Source organism: Fusarium solani, assembly GCF_023522795.1.
Source record: "Fusarium solani strain SB1 chromosome Unknown bctg00000009, whole genome shotgun sequence".
NCBI lineage: Eukaryota > Fungi > Ascomycota > Sordariomycetes > Hypocreales > Nectriaceae > Fusarium > Fusarium solani.
Genome location: NW_027072144.1, coordinates 1,224,824 through 1,245,334, shown reverse-complemented (window position 1 = coordinate 1,245,334; position 20,511 = coordinate 1,224,824). Strand labels below are relative to the sequence as shown.

The 20,511-nt window shown below is 52.0% G+C and overlaps 7 protein-coding genes across 7 annotated transcripts; 5 read left to right on the top strand and 2 right to left on the bottom strand.

Moving 5' to 3' along the window:
* Window positions 1–3,252: 3,252 nt before the first annotated feature.
* Window positions 3,253–3,453, bottom strand: MRS44_013457 (uncharacterized protein; the record flags this gene model as incomplete). The annotated part of the gene is made up of 1 exon (XM_065616930.1): window positions 3,253–3,453. One exon carries the CDS (start codon window positions 3,451–3,453, stop codon window positions 3,253–3,255), a length of 201 nt encoding a protein of 66 aa, XP_065473002.1.
* A 2,898-nt stretch (window positions 3,454–6,351) lies between these two features.
* MRS44_013456 (uncharacterized protein) lies at window positions 6,352–8,188 on the bottom strand (the record flags this gene model as incomplete). Its single annotated transcript, XM_065616929.1, has 4 exons — window positions 6,352–6,469; window positions 6,528–6,780; window positions 6,842–7,866; window positions 7,944–8,188. 4 exons carry the CDS (start codon window positions 8,186–8,188, stop codon window positions 6,352–6,354), a joined length of 1,641 nt encoding a protein of 546 aa, XP_065473001.1.
* A 1,064-nt stretch (window positions 8,189–9,252) lies between these two features.
* MRS44_013455 (uncharacterized protein) lies at window positions 9,253–10,065 on the top strand (the record flags this gene model as incomplete). Its single annotated transcript, XM_065616928.1, has 1 exon — window positions 9,253–10,065. One exon carries the CDS (start codon window positions 9,253–9,255, stop codon window positions 10,063–10,065), a length of 813 nt encoding a protein of 270 aa, XP_065473000.1.
* A 442-nt stretch (window positions 10,066–10,507) lies between these two features.
* On the top strand, window positions 10,508–13,311 carry MRS44_013454 (uncharacterized protein; the record flags this gene model as incomplete). The annotated part of the gene is made up of 2 exons (XM_065616927.1): window positions 10,508–12,035; window positions 12,194–13,311. 2 exons carry the CDS (start codon window positions 10,508–10,510, stop codon window positions 13,309–13,311), a joined length of 2,646 nt encoding a protein of 881 aa, XP_065472999.1.
* Window positions 13,312–13,482: 171 nt separating this feature from the next.
* On the top strand, window positions 13,483–15,298 carry MRS44_013453 (uncharacterized protein; the record flags this gene model as incomplete). Its single annotated transcript, XM_065616926.1, has 2 exons — window positions 13,483–13,632; window positions 13,703–15,298. The coding sequence occupies 2 exons, from the start codon at window positions 13,483–13,485 to the stop codon at window positions 15,296–15,298; spliced, it is 1,746 nt and encodes a 581-aa protein (XP_065472998.1).
* A 753-nt stretch (window positions 15,299–16,051) lies between these two features.
* On the top strand, window positions 16,052–17,773 carry MRS44_013452 (uncharacterized protein; the record flags this gene model as incomplete). Its single annotated transcript, XM_065616925.1, has 1 exon — window positions 16,052–17,773. The coding sequence occupies one exon, from the start codon at window positions 16,052–16,054 to the stop codon at window positions 17,771–17,773; it is 1,722 nt and encodes a 573-aa protein (XP_065472997.1).
* Window positions 17,774–18,525: 752 nt separating this feature from the next.
* MRS44_013451 (uncharacterized protein) lies at window positions 18,526–20,460 on the top strand (the record flags this gene model as incomplete). The annotated part of the gene is made up of 4 exons (XM_065616924.1): window positions 18,526–18,829; window positions 18,891–19,369; window positions 19,730–19,905; window positions 20,232–20,460. The coding sequence occupies 4 exons, from the start codon at window positions 18,526–18,528 to the stop codon at window positions 20,458–20,460; spliced, it is 1,188 nt and encodes a 395-aa protein (XP_065472996.1).
* Between the last annotated feature and the right edge of the window lie 51 nt (window positions 20,461–20,511).

Here is a 20,511-nt window from a genome sequence, read left to right as displayed (position 1 = left end):
AAGCTGAGCAATATAGCTGTTAACGAGGGCCACGTCGAGGAGGAAAGTCCATGCAAGTGCCTGCCACGCACCACGGCGTAGGGGATGCTCGTACTTATAATATGACCTCAGTTGGTCGCCACGGTCAACGTGATTCATTTGATCGTTATACTCAGCAGCCACTATCGGGATGTTGATCATCTTGACAGCTTCGTCACCGAAAAAGCGGCGTATTGGCTTGGCTTCTGACTTCCGTGACGACGGCTTCTTCCTCTGCCGTATGACACGCTCATCGTCGGCACCAGTGAACACGGTGGTCAAAAATAACACAAGCTTGTTGTCTTTCCAAGCGATTTGGTTGACCTAGGGTTACGGCACGAAGACGAATTAGTAGGGATTTCTCAGTGAAAAGTGTCTGAAGTCAGTACCTGGTTGTCAGGGGTTGGTATCGCCTTGACCGTATTGAATTCGTACATTTTCTTGACTTTGCCGTCGTTGTTCTTATCTTGTACGAGTTCCTCATGGATGCCGCTATTCGTGCGAGCCGTGCCTGTGGCCCCGAGGCCGTGGTTACGGAGGTTGCGGAAGAGGGGAGACGACGAGAAGAGGTTATCCACAAAGACGTGATATTTCGCTTTTGGCAGCATATTTGTAAGGGCAACGACGATAGCCTGAGTCGAATTCGGTGAGAAAGACTCGTCTTCTATATCAGGGGCTTCGACTGTGACTTTTCTTCGCTTGCTTGGCCGACCTTGTGATGATGACTTCTGAGTTGAAATTTCAACGCCAACGGCACCGTGTGGTTTCTCCTTGACGTGCCAAATCCACCGAATAAAGTAGCCGTATTGGGCAATGACCCATATCTTGAAGCCCACGGGGTTAGGCTTGCCTTTGATAACCGTTATGTCATCGCTTCTGCCCGTATAGCGGATCATGCACTCATCGACGGCAAGGTGAGACCCCGGCAGGAATATCTGCATAGATACGGCTTGTATGTGGTCAGACCACTCTTCAACGCATTGGAATACCTTCGGAATAGGTGCGGTTTCGTCATATTTGGTGTGGTCAAAGGGACGAAGGTGCCTGTGGATAAGCTGAAACTTGTTGTATGAGATGAACTTGATAAATGAGTGCGCAGGGCGTTGAACACCGGGCTTGGGGGTATTCCAATAGCTTCGTATCGTCTTTTCCTTATGCACACCCATATAGATTAGCACACCAATCATCGTCAACACCTCTGAGACCGTTGTTCCTTCCCATTTGTGCAGATATGAGGTCTTCCCCATCGGGTTATTCCAGCTGTCAACGACGCCGTTTTCTTTGAGCCATGTAATCCATGAATTAGTGTAAGATACCCATTTTTCAACGAGTGATATAGGTAGGAAAAGCTGGAATAGTTGTAGAGGCGTTGGAGGCAGTGGGCTGATGCGAAATTTGCGTATTTCTACGTGGAAAGGCCTGAAGTTGGTGCCTCGGTCATTTTCAGCCGGAAGATTAACGGCCTGGGTGGGGTCATCCTGCCACAAGCAATGACTGTGCTCTTCCTTGATAAAGCTATTGTCATCATAAGGGTTGATGACCTGTATCTCTTCTAGAATTGGAGGGGAAGTCATTGATGGTATCAAAATGAATTGATGGTGTTTTGGCGGGGAATTAGCAGGAATTCCTTCTGGGATTAAACTTTTCGTACCCCTCACGTACTTCCGGGGTTACCGGGGTCGGGTGGGTCTCGTTACATCTTGGGAGGGCTATGCGCACTCAGGAGATAGATACATCCCCGCAAAGGCGGTGAAACCAGTTTCGCTAAGATCTCCTTTTCAGTGTAGAAGCAATTAGGTCGGGCCAGCCCCCTTGAACAGGTCTTGCACAGGTGTCAAAATAAGGTCTGGTTTTCTATACAGAACAAGGCCAACTCTATTACGCCCTCGAAGGCAGCTATCTACACCTCTATTTCTGTCAACCTAGCACCGATACATGAATGCAGACATCGAACAAAAGATCAGTGTAGATTGAGGATTAAAAAGGAGCGTCCGTTTTTCTATCTAAAGGAGCGACGAGAGTCGGTCTCTTTATACCCGTGTTCAGTCTGCCGATTCATAGACAGCAGGCTGTTGCCTGACGCTAGTTGTGGTCGTTCACTCTCATCGTGAACAAGTTCACGATGATCGTGATCCTTGCCTCCAACAGTAAGCGAAGTGTCGCATAACATATAGGGTACTATTATTCCACACTAAGTGTGGGCCTACACTTTTGCTAGTGGCGTAACAGTTATCTGACACGAAGGTCTCCGGAGCTTGACAATTTCCTAACTGTTATCCAAGAAAGAACCTCCTCGTCGCTCTCAACCAGCTCCCACTGACTCCTTCGCCTCCGGGTGCTTGGTTGCGTCGATACTTGTCGCGGTGCTGGTAGCTGACTGGTCTATCCGGAAGTAGTGGTGGGCCGAACCTGGCCGGTCGGGTCTGTCGCTGTCGTTTTCGAGGATGTGATCGATCGCTCAGGCTAGGCCTTCGGGTTCGGCTTCTTGAATTGCTGAGCTATGAGGAGGCTCGGATTGGGACATCATGAAAGTTTTAATGGTTAAGGGCTGGGAGACTAGCAATGGATAACTAATTATCTGATGGAGAGCGTCGCGTCAGTCAACAAGGGATGAAAAAAACTCTACGTACAAATTAGAGCTGTCGGCAGAACCGAGATGTGCTAACAAAAGAGGGTCCTATCCAATCAGATGTTACAAAAGTCATGCCCGTATAAGAGTCAGGCCCGTGTAGCCAAAATGTCATGCCCGTGTAGCAATTCCCATTGGTTTTGCCAATATTTTCTGACTGCTTCTTGGCCAGTTACCCAAAATGAAACACGCGTAAAGGGATGCCCGTGCCCCAGGACACGTAGTGGAACGTGGTTAGAATTACTGCTCTGGGATACACGGGCTTCAACTCATCCGAAAGCCCGAGGTGTCCAGGTGGCATGGGGGGGATCATAGTGGATGGTAAAATGCTCCCTAGTTCTCAGCGGCATGTCGTGGGTCTGCAAAGCCGACCGAATCCGACGAACGGAGCATAAAACCTCTGGTTGGCTCGGATACCGTGGACCCTGCAGGCGAGACCGGTTGCGGCGCATGCCCATCCCGAGAGACTGCGCAAAGTTTGGTTAGCCTCGGCTGAAGCACGCCCGACCGGGGCAGAGTGCAACCCCTTTCACCGACTGGTAGCGACACCACGAGAGACAGTAGCCCTGCACCTGGAGCGGCCAGAACCATGACAACTTCCGACACTAATAATGCGCAGTGGGGTACCGCGAAAGCTGAGTCATGTGGGTTGAGGTGCAGGCCACGAGCTCCCGCGTGTCGAACTCGTTTGCGTAGAGTCGGTAGCGAACAAGCGACTCGGCGTCGTCGGGCTCGTTGTCGATGTCGGTGAGGATGAAGACCCTCGGCTTGCTGGAATAGAGGCGTAATCTCTCTTGCGCAGCCATTGTGAGTGTAGAGCTTTTCGCCTTGGATGCCCTTGTTATGCGGTATGGTAGATGTCGACCGGTCGCCCAATATGCACCTCTTGAAGCATATGAGATGTAGACAAGCATGACCCCGTCCTACACTCTTTCCCCTTTTCGGCATGGCAGTGCTAGGGCTCTCGGGCTTAGCAATCCCGACACAAGCACAATACTCTGGGGTTAGGATAAGCGATTAGGTGTAATTATGTCATTGCCCGGAAAGGCTGAGATAACCGCAAGGAGAGTCTATCGATCGTTGGGGAGCAAGACATGGAGGGTCAAAAGGTCCGTGGGATAGACCGAAGACACCAAGATGGCGCTAGAAATTGCTCGTTGCGTTGGAGCTCGGTGGCAGATATCCCGGAGATGTGGGACGGTAGAGGGCACTGTTGCAGGTATACGCGAGTACAAGCGCCTTCCATCTGACGGGGGGGCTCAGTCGGGATTCGCCTGAGGACCTCGAACGTCATTGTTGGCTCTAACTGCCGCTTCAGGGTTGACGAAGGGGTATTACGCTGCGGGGATAACTGAGTGGGGTTAAGAGAAGCGACCAGCCCCTCAGGGTTCTGGACAAGACAGGGTGGCGTGGTGTCCCAGGCTCATGATCATCGCGGTTGTGGACGTGGGGAAGCCGGGATATTTACGGAATGGAATACGAAAATCCCGAGGTTCCACATCAACCCCACCGATCGTCGCGGCTGGGCACTTGTGGGATCCGGGGTATTTTACGCAACTGGAGACGAAGTCGCTGGGTGGGTCGGCGAGCGGGACGGAATGTGTGTTGGAAGAACTGAGAGTTCCCCTTAAGCTTCAGGATCAAGATTAAAGTTTGAAGTCCTAGATGGGATCATTTAAAGATATAAGGCCCCAAAGGGCCTCTCATTGAGATTAAAAAGAAAACTTAACCAAGAATAATTACAATCACTACAACAAGAACTACCTTTTGTCAAGTGCACTCAGCATCCCTGCGCGACACAACAACATCTGGTGCGGGCGCTGAACATCTTTGGCGACCCCGAGAGCCGGAGGACTATGATGTTGTGGAGACGCCGCCATTCCACGTCCGGTATGCCAGTGGGACTTGAAGAAGGCTTCTAGGTGCCCTCATTGAATAATAATGGAGAGGGGTGGCGGGTATTGTATTGCATCCAGCTAAATACTTAATTTGCAATGGCCTAACTACGTATGTATGAGGTACAAAGCGCTGTGCATTGTGACAGTCGGTTAATGCCAGCCACCATGTCCTTCACCCTGCATTTCGTGATACAACCATGGCCCATGCGCCGGTCTCGGGGTATCTCAGCCCGAAGACGTCAGAGCCAGAGTTTACCTGACCCAGCGCTGTGGTACGGTTGTCAGAAACAGGAAACTTTTAGCACCGAAGTCCCCTTCACGAAAGGCGCCACGACCTGTTTATTGGGCGCGGAAACATGCGAACCCCAGCAAGCCGCCCATTTTCGGGACAACCAACGCCGAGGCGGAACCTCGCCACTCCCTGCCAGGTAGTGCCGCGCCAATACGGCGCCTCCGCGCTCTCCATTGTCTGAACGGTTGGATTAGCCTCATTCGATTATTTTCGGAGCCTATGCGAAAAATGTTGAAAACTAGTCTAGCGCCATGACACGAGTCGGGGTAGCACCTCTAGCTCCGGGGCATCCCCGCAATCGTCCTCCACCCCTCGGCTGGATGAGCTACCCCATGGGCCCAGAAATTTGGATGCTCCAAAGTCTGGGGAAGTCTAGAAAGGGGTGGAGCCTTGGCATCGGATGGAAATGTCAGCCGAGGTGTCGCGAGAGGCAAAAAGGGTTAGATAAATATACGCTCGTTGATCCCCTCGAACACGTCCAAGGGCCTGTCTGGTGTTGGCCCGGAGCAGCCTTCTATACTAAACTAAACGCTACCTACGAAGTATACTGTTACTTTGTACGTCGACTTAGGCGTTCTCTGGAGCGGGATTTGCGAATGGGCCGCTTACCCATGAGTCCTCGGCACTGCTCACATCTTGTCAACCGATCATACATGACCCACCTGCTGTTTCAAGCGACAATTGGACCGGCTGTCGTCGTTGTCGGCTACACTTATGCCGAGTTCGGTCGTTTGTGCTTACTGAAAGCGAACCAGGGTCGTCCAACATGAGAAATTAAGGAACTGCCCAGCCAGTCCAATCGGATCTCCCGCGGCTCCACTCACGTTTGCTACTCAGGACGTGATGGCCAGATTCCTCGCCAACCGCCAAACTGTGCCGCAGCCCCCGACGGAATGATGACTCGAAACGTAGCGAGCAGAACCTTGACGACGCCCTCGTGCCCGTTCCCGGCGGCATACGATAGCGGCGTCCGGCCCCTCCTATCCCTGGTGTCAACGCCTCCTGCAACTTGATTTGCCCTTTGTAAAATGCCTGTTAAGGGGTCCAAGACCCCATATCTCGATATAACGTGTAACAGACTGGTCCCGCTTGGTGGACAGTGACTGGAATACTTTCTATCATCTCGTAAACACGCACCCATGATTCTACGCGATCGTTTGATGGCCAGGCAAACAATCCCAGAAGATCATCTTGAGGGACACTTCTAGCATTGCATTGTTTGTGTGCGCCACCCACGAGGTCGCAGCATAATTCAAGAAAGGAAAGTCGTTATTTTCGTAGCTTGTTGACTGACCTGGACCGTACTGACACATATTAATTACATGGAATGAACCCCAGGAATCAACCGCTCAACTGTTCCCGCGCGAGAATTCTCTCAGATTGCAGCCCAGCCACAGCAGAAGCTCATAAATACAAGATAACGGGAATAAAAGAGGCAGCTTGTCGTCTGGCTAAGAAGTTTATGTTAGCACCAGACCAAAATGCCAAACCTTCTCCCTTCAGCCTTCAACCATTTACGCCTCGTCGGCTTTGTTAACCTCAACAATGCGCTGGGTGGTGGTTGTAGTCTTGTGGAACCTATACGGCTTGATTTTGCGCTCAAAGAGCTCGTCGAGTTCCGCGACAGTTCGACTAGTACAAAATCAGCTTCAGACTTATTGGTATGAGAAGTAATGTCAAATCAACATACCCAGATGTCTCGGGGATTAGGAACCACATGGCCAAGGTGAATGGTGCACCTAGACCGGCGAAGAGCCAACTGGTCTTAAGGCCCCAGTTCCACTGGTGCGCATTGAGCATGTAGGGGTTAAGGACTCCGAAGACGATTCCAATGACACAGGTAGAAGCAGCAGCAAAACCAGCTGTATAAGGTCGTAGTCTTTGGGAAGAGATTTCACCAATAAAACCCCAGCCAGTAGCTCCATTAGCCACCAGGCCGACATCTGGGTCACAATAGTCAGTATATCACTACATCAAGTTTTATTAGCTTTCCAGAAAACTCACTCCAGATGCAGGCGAAGAGAACGAAGACATAGTTGGTGGCGTTAGTTGTGGGCACGACGCCAATAATGCCTACAACCACACAGCACACCCAGCAGATAGTTGTTCCAGAACAAGCGAGCCATCGGCGACCCCAGATATCGGAGACAAGGATAACGATAACGCTGAAAAAGATGTTGATACCGGATGTGATGCAGGTGACCAAAAAGGGGTCCTTAAGGCCGACCTGTTGGAAGAAGTAGGTAGAGCCAAAGAAGATTCCCAGGCCGATAAACTGCTGTGTCATAAGAGTCCAGCAGGAGATAATTGTTCGCAAGCCGTCGCGTCCCTTGAAAATGGCATACCACTTCTCTTGCTTCTGCTCTTGGGCGATTGCATGTTCATGTTCAAGATTGATCTGGATAAGCCCGATCTGGTGATCCAAGTCGAAACCGTCCACGCCACGGTACAAGAGCCGAAGTGACTTCCGTGCGCGATCGAGCTTGCCTCGGGAAACGCACCAAGCGGGGGACTCGGGTATCAGGAGGTAGATCATAAGCATCAGGCCAATCTGAGACCACTGGGTGTAGACTGGGGTGAGATAGTCGCTTGGGTCCTGTGAATGCATAACCTGGAGGGCAATTTGGGCAAAGAACTGGCCGAGGATCCACCATAAGCTGTAGCACATGAGGAAGACACCTCGTACGCGGGGAGGGGCCACCTCAGAAACGTAGGTCGGGATCGTGGACTGCAAACAGCCAACACCAATACCTCCAAAGAGCTTTGCAACCAACCAGAGCCTCCATTCTGTGGCAACACATTCGATCGCGACGCTGATGGCGAGAATTAACCAGTACCAGAACATAGCTGCCTTCCTGCCAAACTTATCGGAGAGGAAGGGCAAGGTTGTCATTCCCACGATCTGGCCGACGGATCCGATAGAGCCCCAGGCACTAATAACAGAGGACGCCAGGACCACACCGTCCTCGGTCTGCTGCGTACCGAATTGCTCAACGAAGCCCATGTTTGCAATGATGCTTCCGATCAGTCTGCAAGGTCTAGCGTTAGTGGCGGTTCCAAAACACACGAACACGGGCAAAAGTAGTAAGGATATGGAAATACGCACCCAATCTGGTATCCATCTGTAGCAGCGCTGAGGGTGACGGCGAAACAAACAATCGAGCTAAGCTTGAATTTCATGACTGTTTCCCAAGGCGTCAACTCCTCGTATCCCGAAAGGCCTTGACCCCTAGCAGCGGCCTCCGAGGTGAGCTCCTTGGGAGAGTTGACACCATCCCCAACGACCTCACGGTGCTCGGCAACTTCAGCTGGTCTGCCGAAGTCCTTCTCTCCTGTTGAGGTCAGGGCCATGGTTGAAGGTGGGCGGTACAAGTCGAGTGAGGGCAATGAGAGATGATTGATAGTCCTTGATGAACAAGTGTAAGCTGAATGAAGCAGGACAAGATTTACAAGGGAGCAGCATACGTCTTATAGATGTCTAAAAGAGGTCCGTGTATAGCCCGAGCTATTCTACCAAGGTTCCGGGAACTTGAGGCGGTAGACTATCAACCTGGGGTATGTGGGTTCTCTGGACGGAGTCGAGGCCCTGGACACTGGATCGATTTCTACAGTATACCTACTTCACTCGGCAGTACGTAGCCTACCAATTGGGATGAAGTGGAGCTGGCGTGCTACTATGTAGCATAATAACGTACGTTAGATCTGGGGTAACCACTACGTGCAGGGATGGGGTACAGCTGCCCTATGGGGTTAACGCTTAACTATGTTGGGGATCGGAAAAAGATCTCCAAACACACTATTAACTACACCGCCCAATCATGCGGGACATTCAGTTTGTGGAGAGACAATGGCGCACAGGCTAACAGGTCAGGATTAGAGTCTCGCTTAGCAGGATGCCACCAAAACTCTCCTCCCCCGTACTTTGGCAAACAGGCTTTACATGTGGGGCTACCGGCGGTTAGACTTGCCTGCTAAAAGGGTTAAATGAAGGAGGCTTTACATGTGGGGCTACTAGCGGTTAGACTTGCTTGCTAAAGGTTAAAGGTAGGAGCGGCGCTAGTTATTTTGCCGAAACTCCCCAGACCCCAGGATAATGAATTCGAAGACCATACCGCACTAGTGGAGTTTCCCCGGGAAACGCCAAGTGCCGAGGAATAAAGGGAGTAGTTTTATTGGGGTTGCCTCACGTGATGACCACACTGCACAATAGACTTCCCGGCTCGGAAGGTTCACTGAGGGGTTTTCTTCCCTCCTGCAACTGCCTCACGGGGAGTCAATTGCTCGCCTCGGCAGGTGTCTCGTCATCTCTCACGCAGTCGAGACTCGACTTTCAGTCTCCAAGTCATTCTCTCGCAACTATAGCACTAACAAGGCTGCATATACCCCCCTTTCCGCCCCCTCCCCCCCGCTGTACGATGACGCCCTCCAGCGAGTCCATCACCGTCGCGCCCGCCCCACAGGACTCCGCATGGCCTCCACCCCACATCTGGGAGACCATGAGCGCCGCAGACCGCGCCAGCTGGCTAGGTCAAATACAGCGGGACAGGGCCAGGCGTCTGGAATTAGATATAGCCGAGACCGACCTCCGCCGGAGGAGGCCTCAGGGGGACCTGCAAATCGACGAGGATAACCAAGAGGAATACCGTGAGCCACCCCCTGAAGTGAAACCACTCATCGACATGTTCCCGGGTGTCTCCGCCGCCCTCCTTACTCGCATCTTCGAGAGGAAGCTGAAGGCAACCGAACTCATACGCCTTAAAGAAAAATCGGTCACCGATCTAGATCAGGAAGACAGGGTCTTCAAGATGACCGAGTCAGGAGGGGCAGTAGGCTTCAAGAAGACAGCGCCATCGCTCAAGGACTGGGGCCCCAACCCCCAAATGTGGACCGGCTGCTTCCTCACCTACCTGGCAGCTATAGGATACCTCTTCGGCGACAAGTACCCTAAGGCGGTCCCCAACATGCTCATGTTCATGAGGCAGATCCTGGACTTTGCTCAGACCTATCACTGGTCGGAAGCGGTACTCCCGCTTGCTCTTAACTTTCATCAATATATACTGGATAAGGGAGAGCTGTCGACGGATAGCTACCTGGTCACGGCCCAATTCCGCGAGAAATACCTCCGCCACAACCTCACCCTGCCAGCCAAGTCACCACCGCATTCCCCAGCAGCCCGACCCCGACAGGCGAGCAGCGCTCCTAATAGTCCAGACCGTTTGGACTATTAGTCCAGACTGCAGATCAGGGCAGGGGAATACAGACGCCCGGTGTGGACGCTAAGTACGCTAAATCCAGGGTACCCATGTTTGTTGCTGTGCCAACCATTTTGTTGTGGATATTTCCGATCAATTTACTGGTGCGATCCAGATCAACAAGGCCCGTTTCAAGGGACGCGTCATCCTAGTCGTCAATCCACGAACGCCCGTCGTGGATTGATTATTGATCTTGGATTGCAGTCTGGACTAATAGTCCAAACGGTCTGGACTATTAGGAGCGCTGCAGGCGAGACGGGCCAGATCTTCAAACAATGAGACAGAGGTTTGCGACAAGTTCAACACAACAGGGTGCCTCTGGGAAGGCTGCAAGAGACGTCACGAGTGCACGGTATGCGGTTTAGGCGACCACGGTGCCTCGTCCTGCCGCAAGAAGAAATAGCAAGCCAGCCGAGCGATGAGGAGAGGCCCTAGCGAAAACAACGGGGTAGCCTCCTACCTACCAGCGACAGGCGCGATACCGTGTGGTCAACCGGCGAGGCCTAACACAGCCACCCAGTACCCCGTCTTCAACCCAGAACTCCCGAAACTAGAGTTCTCTCCTTCACCACTACACACGCAAAGCTGGAGCAACTTCCTCCGCTACTATCCCGGAAACCTCGGGCCCACCCTCGTGGGCATCCTAACGCACGGTGTCCAGATAGGCTACAGAGGCAAGAGGCAGTCTTACCATTCCACCAACCACCACATACACGAACCCAACATTATCACGGAAAAATTAGCAGAGGATCTTAGGCTCTGTCGGGTTAGATTGACCTCTGAACCTTCCTTCATCTCGCCGCTTGGGTTAGTTCCTAAACAGGATGGGGGATGGCGCCGCATCCACGACCTATCATGGCCCCCTGACCGAGGCGTCAACCAGGGTATACCAGACAGCTGGTCAACCATCGAGTATATGAATATCGACGATATATACGACCAGGTTGTGCAGGCCGGCCCAGGCTGCACAATCATCAAAAGGGACATCAAGGACGCTTTCCGAATAGTCCCCGTTGCTGAGGATAACCAGCACCTCCTAGCCTTTCGGTGGAACGATTCCACCTACGTCGAGTGCTGCCTCCCATTTGGCCTGGCAACAGCCCCATTTCTATTCAACCTCTTTGCGGAGGCTCTCCACTGGATACTCCAGTGCCTCCTCCCTGCATTCTACATGAACCATTACCTAGACGACTTCATCGCCATCACAAGATCGCCCTCAGTGTCCGACCCTGCGGGTGCCTTCGACGAGGTCTACAACATCGTAACCGACCGCCTAGGCATCCCTCGCAACACCAAAAAGGACGAGCAAGGGACATGCGTCGCGGTCCTAGGTATCCAAATCGACTCCATTGCGATGGAAGCTCGCCTGCCACCAGAGAAGTTGTGCCGCGCCACATTGGACGCCGCAGCTGCCCTGAACGCAGCGAGTCTCAGCCTCAAGCAAACCAAGAGTCTTACAGGCTTACTAGCCTTCTGCTCAAGAGTCGTCCGGCTAGGAAGAACAAGGCTACAGTCTCTATACACCTTCCAAGCCGCCTTCCCACGTGGGAAGAGCGCGCGCCGCCGTATCCCCTACGAGGTACGTGACGATTTGGAATGGTGGAGGGACTCCTTGTCTCTCTTCAACGGCGTACTCCTAATCGACCCCTGCCGCCGCCACATCACGCATCTATACACAGATGCCTCCACCACAGGCCAGGGGCTCTTCTTCTTTTCTTCCAAGTCCACATCGGACTGCTGGCAGGCCCATTGCCACCAGCTTCATGCAAGCAATGCTGCCACATTGGCCCTTGCTCAAGACGCACATGCGCACATCAACACCAACGAAGTAGACGCCATCCTACAAGGCTTCCTACTCTTCAGCCAACATTGGCTTCATCACACCCTCGTGGTCCACACGGACAGCTCTACAGCGCACACAGGACTAAGTAAAGGCTTCCTTCATGGTCCGCCTAATGCACCTCTGAAGAGCCTGCTTATCCTAGCCGCGGCGAGGGACATCCAAATCGTGCCACATTGGCTACCCTCCGGGGAAAACACATTAGCAGACGCGCTCTCGCGTAATAACCTTCAACAGATTGCTAACATTTGCCCTCACTGGCAGGACCTCTCGGTATTGAACCGCCCGCGTGGTTCTCCTCACGAGCTCATCAGCTCAACGCAGGCCACCTGAAGCTGCTCTGGAACGGGCTCGGCGCCAACACGCGCTCCGTGTACCTCTCTGCCCAGCGCAACTACGAGAGACACTGCGCGCTGCAAAACTTGCCAGCGTGGCCAGCCTCGAGGCACTCGCTGATCTCGTGGCTAACCTCACGACTCCTTGGCAATTCCGTCCAGAAATCAGTCAAGCCAGACACGGCCCTGGCAGACTTAGCCGCCCTCCGGGCCTACCACATTGATAACTTTCTTGATGATAAACTCTTTGATAACAAGCACTTCCGCCGTCTCATCGATGGCGCGAGAAGACTCAGCCCAATGGCCAAAGTACGAGTCAGAAAGCCGATTTCGCGTGAGGCCATCACAGCGCTATCCGCGGGCTTAGACACACTTCCGCTACAGCCCTCGCAGATGACCGTTGACCTCAGGGAAGATCTGAACTTCGCAGCCGCCTGCCGGGTGGCATTTGCTGGATTCCTCCGCGTCGGAGAATTCACATACAAGAGAGAAGACGTTGGCACACCTTCCATCTTCTTAGCAACGAAACTGACGCGCTCAGACATCAGATTCTCGTCTTCGTCCGACCATGCCCAACTCACACTCAAGAGGAGTAAGACGGACCGCCGCCACGAAGGAGTGCAGATCATCCTCGCGAGAACAGGAGACGGAGCATGCCCAGTCGACGCGCTTCAAAAGCTGCTGCTCCTCGACCCCAAGGAGCACGACGCCCCGTTATTCTCCTTCCACGGAAGACCATTCAGTCGCAGCAACTTCCTATCTACCCTCTCTACCAAACCGAGAACTCTTGGGTTACAAACGGACGGGTACTCAGGCCACAGCTTTCGGAAAGGTGCAGCGCAACATGCGCACGATAGTGGGATTCTCAACGACCAGATTCAGATGCTCGGGAGATGGACCTCGGAGGCATTCAGAGTTTATTTCACGACGAACGCGTCAGTCTTGTATCAGCTCAACCACCAGTTCCAGACGGGCTCGCCGGCGCCGCTGTCTCTGGTTCAACCACCGTCCCCTCCACCATCCTACCGTAGAAACTCGAAAAATTGAGCCTCTTGGCAAAGTGGAACCGGGCCAATTTCCCCGCCCGCTATGCCCTCTCGGGTCAAGCCTCGTGAGGCTCTTCATGAATCGGATATCAGAGTAATCCCTTGATGAAGGGATCAAAATTCACTCTTTTTCATGGAATGAAGCATTCTGATATATCTTCAGAGAGTCATCATGGTCCTCGAACAGTGCGAGCCCAATTTACAAGTGACGCCGAGGCGTAAGCGTGGTCCAAAGCCCAAGCCAATTTCTGAGCGCAAATCACGGCCATTCGCCCCACTGCAAAGGAAGGAAGAAACACACTCTCCCGCCAAGCAGGTCCGGGTTCTTCAGTTTCTCATTAACCACCGCATTTATGACCCAAAAGCCAAAAGAATACTAGGGGTTCAACTAGGGGGTTCAAGGTATTGATGGATATCGTCAACCGTATATTTCTGAGGCGGCAACGTGGTTCAAGGTCAAGGAAAAGACCGTTCGCGGGTGGTGGAAGCGGCGAGACAAGATCCTCGGTATCATCGCCTCAGATCCCTCGTGGAGACCCTTCTGGCCGAAGCTTGAAGAAGAGCTATTCAGACAGTTCGTTCAGCGGCGATCAGAGAAGAAAATCATTACAGTCTCTTGGTTCCGGTCTACAGCTAAATCCCTCTTCAAAGAGGTCTATCCAGAACATAAGCAGCTATTCGCATTCTCTAATGGATGGTTCTTGAACTTTAAGAAGCGGCACCGTATCGTGAAGCGGCGAGTCACCAACCAAGCCCAGAAGACCCCGGCAGAGTACCGTCGCATTGTCAATAGTTTCCTTCGCTTCGTCTTACGCAACTCTCAAAGGAGGGCATCACCAGTCCCTATGGACCCTCCCAAATACCCCTACCAGCTAGGGGAAAAGATCCCTGATCTTCTCGACTCCCCAAAACGCCGGTTTCACAATAACTGTATCCTCAACGTTGATGAAACACCAATTCCTTTTGAATACCTTGATGGATCAACCTACGCCCTCGAGGGTGATAAGACTGTCTCCGGGAAGACCGACAGAAGCGGCTGGAGCAAGAGAAAAGCGACTCTTCTACTATCTATCTTCGCTGATGGACTGGGACGTCTCAAACCAAAGCTCATATTCGAGGGCGCTGAACCACCGAAGGGGAAGATCATGCAGCGAGAAGGTCATCTATATCATCCGGGGGTTACCGTAGAGTTCAACCCGACGGCCTACAATAACGAGAAGTTATTCCTGAAGTGGCTGAACGAGGAGGTTATCCCCTGCAAGAGAGAACACAGGGAATTTATGCTCGTTATGGATGTAGCGAGTTTTCATAAGACTGACGACGTGAACGCGTTACTGAAGGAGTCGAAGATCCTGCCGGCGATGATACCCCCGGGCTGTACGAGCCTTCTTCAACCGCTTGACGTATCTATCAACAAGGTCTTCAAAGCGTGGTTACAGCAGTATGCCGATGAGTGGATCATAGAGAGAGAGAATGACCCGGATCGCAATTCCAAGCAGTGGACCCCTACTGAGAAGCGAGTCATGACAACCCACATCGTCGGCCGGGCTTGGGAGCGACTTCTAGAGCGACCTGAGTTGATTCAGAAGTCCTTTTCCACCTGTGGAATTGGCTTACGGCCTGATAGAAGTGAAGAAGAAAGGATCAGCATCAAAGACATGAAGAAAGAAGAGATTGACTTCAGCAACTGGGAAATAGCTTCAAATCCGGAAGAAGGAGAGGATCAACACCAAGAAATAGCTTCTACATTTGATGATGAACAACTAGGCCTCCCAGAAGATGACCTTATTGAGTCTCTGACCTCTCTTTCTACAGAAGAGTTGGCACGGATAGCTGTGGAGAAAGGAGTCACGGTCAACTTCACAAGGTCAGATGTCAGGGAAGAACTAATAAATCGGCTTGTGGACTTTAGTACCTCCTCTCAGGGCGAAATTACTACGGAGGAAGAAGTCACTTTGTCATTGGGGACCCCATCCTCGATCCAATAGAACGCAATTCCTTCTTGCCACTCCCTCTCGACCCCTAGCCTGAAGTCCCACTTCTTCCATCGCCGACCCCGGCTCTCAACCTTACATAACACCACCTTTCCTGCTTCCAAGATATCGTCAAAGCCTCGCCGACTTAACTCTCTTAACCAAGCGTAGTGGATGCCTTCATTTGTAAGGGAAATGCCGGTTTTATACCTGGGCTGGAGGGATCTCTGTACGTGAGGCGGCAAGTCTGTCCGACTTCAAAGCAGGCCGCGTTGGCGAAATCATCCGTCACATCTGCCGATATTGATTATGCAATCTGACCAATGAGAGGCCACATACAGATGATATCAATGAAGCCGGCCGGGTTGAGAGTCATATTAGAAGCGTGTTTTTGAGGGCCTCGTGAGGAGCTGTTGTGAGGGTATTTTGAGAAGCTATGATCAGAGGGATTGAGGTCGGATGATGATAGACACACTATTCCTAATCAGGAAAGGTGGGCGGGGAAATTGGCCCGGTTCCACTTTGCCAAGAGGCTCAATTTTTCGAGTTTCTACGGTAGTTTGGCCCGGGTCATTTGGGCCCTCTCTGACGCTGCGGTCTAACACGCTTACGCATAAGACCGCAGTGACAGGTGACCCGTTGCGGCCAAACTACACACACTCTGCCCTCTTGACTGCGTGAGGTCACCAATAAATAAGGCTAATATGATTGCTCACACTCTTCTCCTTGCTCAAGCTTTATCAGCAGTGCAAATCTAACGACGTCAACATGGCCCGCCTTGCCATACCGCACCTTCAACCTACCGCCAATTCAGCCCAATTGATTGTCAAGGGGCAGCCATTTCTTATGCTTCCTGCTGAGTTGCAAAACTCGTCCCTGTCGTCAGCTGATTATATGAGCTCAGTATGGAGTGACCTAAAGGCTGCAAACTTCAACACCGTACTGGGCAGCGTCTCTTGGGATGCGATCGAGCCTGAAGAGGGCAAATTCGATTTCTCTGAGCTCGACAAGATTATTCTTGATGCACGTCAACATGGATTGCACTTGGTGCTGCTCTGGTTTGGTAGCTATAAGAATGCTACGAGTTCTTATGTGCCAAATTGGGTCAAGTCAAACCCCATCAGATTTACAAGAGTGCAGATTCTAGACAATGACCGGCGTCTTAAGGCTACTTGCACCATTTCTCCCTTCTGCCGAGCAGCGTGGGAGGCCGATGCGAAAGCCTTTTCCACGCTCATGAGGCACATCAAAGAAATTGATGCCGCGCATAGCACAGTACTCATGACCCAGGTTGAGAACGAGTGCGGTGTCCTTGGCGACTCAAGAGACAGGAGTGAATTGGCAGACAAGGCCTTTCAGCAGCCTGTGCCACTTGAGCTACTGGCTCATCTGGCGGGCAAGCAGCAGCTGCATCCAGAATTCGAGAAGAGATGGCCCAGGTTCAGAGAAACTGTCGATCTTGAACATAGTAAGACCTGGGAACAAACCTTCGGCCCGGGCAATACTGCCGATGAAATGTTCATGGTTCATGCTCTGGCTGCATATGTCGGCAAAGTCGCTCAGGCGGGCAAGGACGAATACCCCATTCCGTTTTTCGCCAATGTGTGGCTGAATACCGATGACGAATCTATTCTCGACGTTGATGGAGTTCCCGAAGACCTCAGGCTCGGTATAGTGGCCGCTGGTGGATCCAAGCCTGGCGAATACCCATCCGGCAGCCCATGCCCTCACACTCTGGACCTGTGGAAGTACTGTGCCCCAGCACTGGACCTGTGGAAGTACTGTGCCCCAGCACTGGACTTCATCTCGCCCGATGTTTACTTGCAAGATTACGAATGGGCCTGTAAGCAGTACCGGTACGAGAACCAGCCGCTTCTTATCCCCGAGCAGCGTGCAGATGGACGAGGTTCGCGCCAAGCATGGCTGGCCTATGGCTCTTACGGTGCCCTGGGTTGCTCTCCCTTTGGAATCGACACGGTCGCAGCCGTGGAGAACGAGTTTAAAAAGCCATATGGACTCTTGGCCAAGATGAGCAACCACATTCTGACAGCACAAGCCAGCCACCCGGAGGACATGTTTGGCTTCTTCTTTGATGAGCCGTCTCTTACCGCCAGAGATAGCTGGATCCGGTCGATGGGCAACTTCAGCCTTCGCGTCGAGCGCTCCTTTACCTTTGGAAAGAAAACACCAGGCTATGGCATTATTATTCATCGCGGTCAAGGGCGTTTCCTGCTCATCGGTGAAGGTTTCCAGGTCAGGTTTGAGAGCCTGAACCCCGATACTACCTACACAGGCATTCTAGAATTCAGGGAGCTAAACGCAAGTCCTGAGGGTCAACTGTCAGAAGGGCGCAGGCTGAACGGCGACGAACGGATGAATGGAGATGTTGCTATGATGCCATCTGAAACCCCGGATTATGGTGGATACCCCATCCGAGTGACAGTCCCGTCAAGAACATGTATCGCCGAGTGTCTAGCATATAGCATCTAGAATATAGTCTGAAGGATGTTAAGGAATTAGTCATGATCATACTATCAACATCCTGGACACTGGTGGAAGCAGTCGCCAAATAATCTTGTTCAAAATAACGGGGACTGATGAAATTATAGTCCTGTCTCCAGGAACTAGATAAGATCTTCTTGCTGATCACTCTGCAAGTCGTTGATCTTCTTTCTATCCTTGTACATGTGGAAAGTGGCCAGGCTGGCGATCAATTCCACCTTCCACTCCACGTTTTCAATTTTGTGGAAGTTGAAGTCACGTGCGTCAATTCCATCAACTCCATTTCACCTTCACGTTGATGGGCTCAATTCCATCTAGATGCCTTCAACGTTGACCACTGGTTGAAACCGTCAAGGAATGGCGGTGGTTCAGGGTAGCATCTGCAGCCCCCGCGAGCCGTGTCGGTTAGACTTTGTCGCCGGTACTTCTTGCCCCTCAATTTTTGTGCACGTGCCAACTGTACCCAGTACTAGGGGCTCGCGAACGCGTCTCGACTTGTCGTCGCGCCTAAGGTCCTCCTTCAGCAAAAACATTATGTGCATCCCGTTCCTGCCTGGGGTCCAAATGGATGCCAACGTACCTGTCAAGCACCGGCAGCCTTCGGACTGCAACGCATCCAGTGCCACGCTTATCAACTTGGATGCTTTGCCAGACGATTGGAAAATCTTCCCATGGAACAAAGTTCCCGGGCTTTTCGATTTCTGAACGTGTTGGCAGGCAGACCTCGTGGGTCTGGCAGCATGGCTTTGACATCCAAGCCCGCGATTCTCCCACGAAGCGGAAATGGGTTTGGGGACCTTGCCTCCAGAAGCCTAAGCCCAAGACAACGGACTTCTCTGCTGTTGGCACAGAATATCGAGAAGCATCTATTCAGGGAGCACGGACTTGTCGACGAGTCCGGGAAGAGGAAGCCGCCCGCTCTTTGGAAGCGAATGCAGGAGAAGACTCACTCAAGGAACATCGTGGAGATGCTGAATCTTGACACTTCAGACCCCAAAGAGCAACCGAGCACAGCTGCCATGGCTTCAGGAGGCAAAAAGAATGGTGAGGACACTGTGGGACGAAGAGTACAAATCACTACCGACTCTTTCGAACTCGAATGAAGAACCTCCGTTCAAGCGTTTAAAGGCAATGAGTGCGCTCGAAAGACACCGAGCCCACAGGACTTCGCCTCTAGCAGGCAGATGTTCTTTGGAAAGTTCACTGAACGCGGACCATGAAGAATATAACCATTGGCTGTCGAGTCCCGACACTAAGAACGACCCTCTTGTCACGGATCCCATCCAACATTGGTGGGAGAGACGGAAAGATTACCCTCGACTGTCACGAATGGCTCTCGACTTGCTGTCGGTGCCGCCCATGTCTGCAGAGTGCAAGCGTTTGTTTAGTGTTGCTGGGCAAATGGTCTCACCGCTGCGGACTCGATTGGAAGCCAGCACGATAGGGATAACACAGACACTAAGGTTGTGGGTGCGGAATGGCCTCATCGACGCGGTGGACACATTAATTGATGTGTCAGGAGAGGTTGGGAACAGCATTATATGGGAGGCAGAGGAGGGTGGCTCGTGGCTGAGACGCTGGGGGGTAAGCGCTGGGGATCTCGGCGCGGGTATGCGGTTCAACATCTTCAATCCAACACCATCAATTCCATTTGGTGATGCGGTGGTTCAACTCCATGGGCCAAATGCTGAGTAAGCTGTCAACGCAACGCCACGCGACGGCGGAATTGATGGAATTGAATTGATCGCCAGCCTGAAAGTGGCAGGCTTTGAAACACCAAATTCCTCCGCTAGACCCTTGGGATGGAGAACCGTGGCCGCATAGTATTAGTGTCTTATCAAGTTTCGTGTAGTACTTGTTAAGCTTGGCCCAGGCTGAATTAACGCATGAGGAATAGTAACTGGGTTCCGCTCGCTATGCTGCATTACTTTTTGCTTTCTCTAGCGTCGAAAGGAGAAATTCGTATACGACGGCGACCTGCCAAATAATTCTATATTGGGCTTCGACGCCTCCCTTCCGAAGTCAGAGCTAACAGTCCCCTTCAAACCGCAAAAGACAGGAACCGAATATTCAAAGAATATCTCTGAACCAGCCGAGAGCATCCAAATCTATGTCACTCAGTAGGTTTGCTTCCTTAAGACATGGAGGAAGTGGACTTCGATACTTGGCACGGTAGATCGGGGTCATTGAAACTTCCTGCTCGACTGCATCGTAATATCAATGAGCTCCTCGAGATAGCGTCGGAGCTTCATTGCTCACTCGATTATATAGTATTGAGACTGCTAATACGTGCTGTTGTCGAGGACGGCATCAAGAGTGCCCGGATACGGCTTATCAGGGTCATCATCTTGTAATTTCCGCAGAATCGCTGTCACCTTGTTGGACTGATTGACCCAGACCACAAGGTTGTGTAGTTTGCCAACTGGACCTCTCCTTGCCCACACAGCGAAGTCGTCCGTGTTGAGGTTCTCGAGGGTATTACTGTCTTTGATAAAGAGGAGCGCCCTGGCGATGAGATAGAGAATATGCCCGAAATACTGGATCCTTCTGCTGGCCGGATTCTGCCACTGGAGCTTGTGACCAATCGCCTCGACTACTCCTTTGTTACTCGCGGCGTTATCGAGAATAATGCACCCTACTTTATTGTTTGCAATCAGCTCGAACTCATCCAATAACTCTATAATAGCGGCTAAGATATTTTCTCCTGTATGCGCTATAGTGACGCT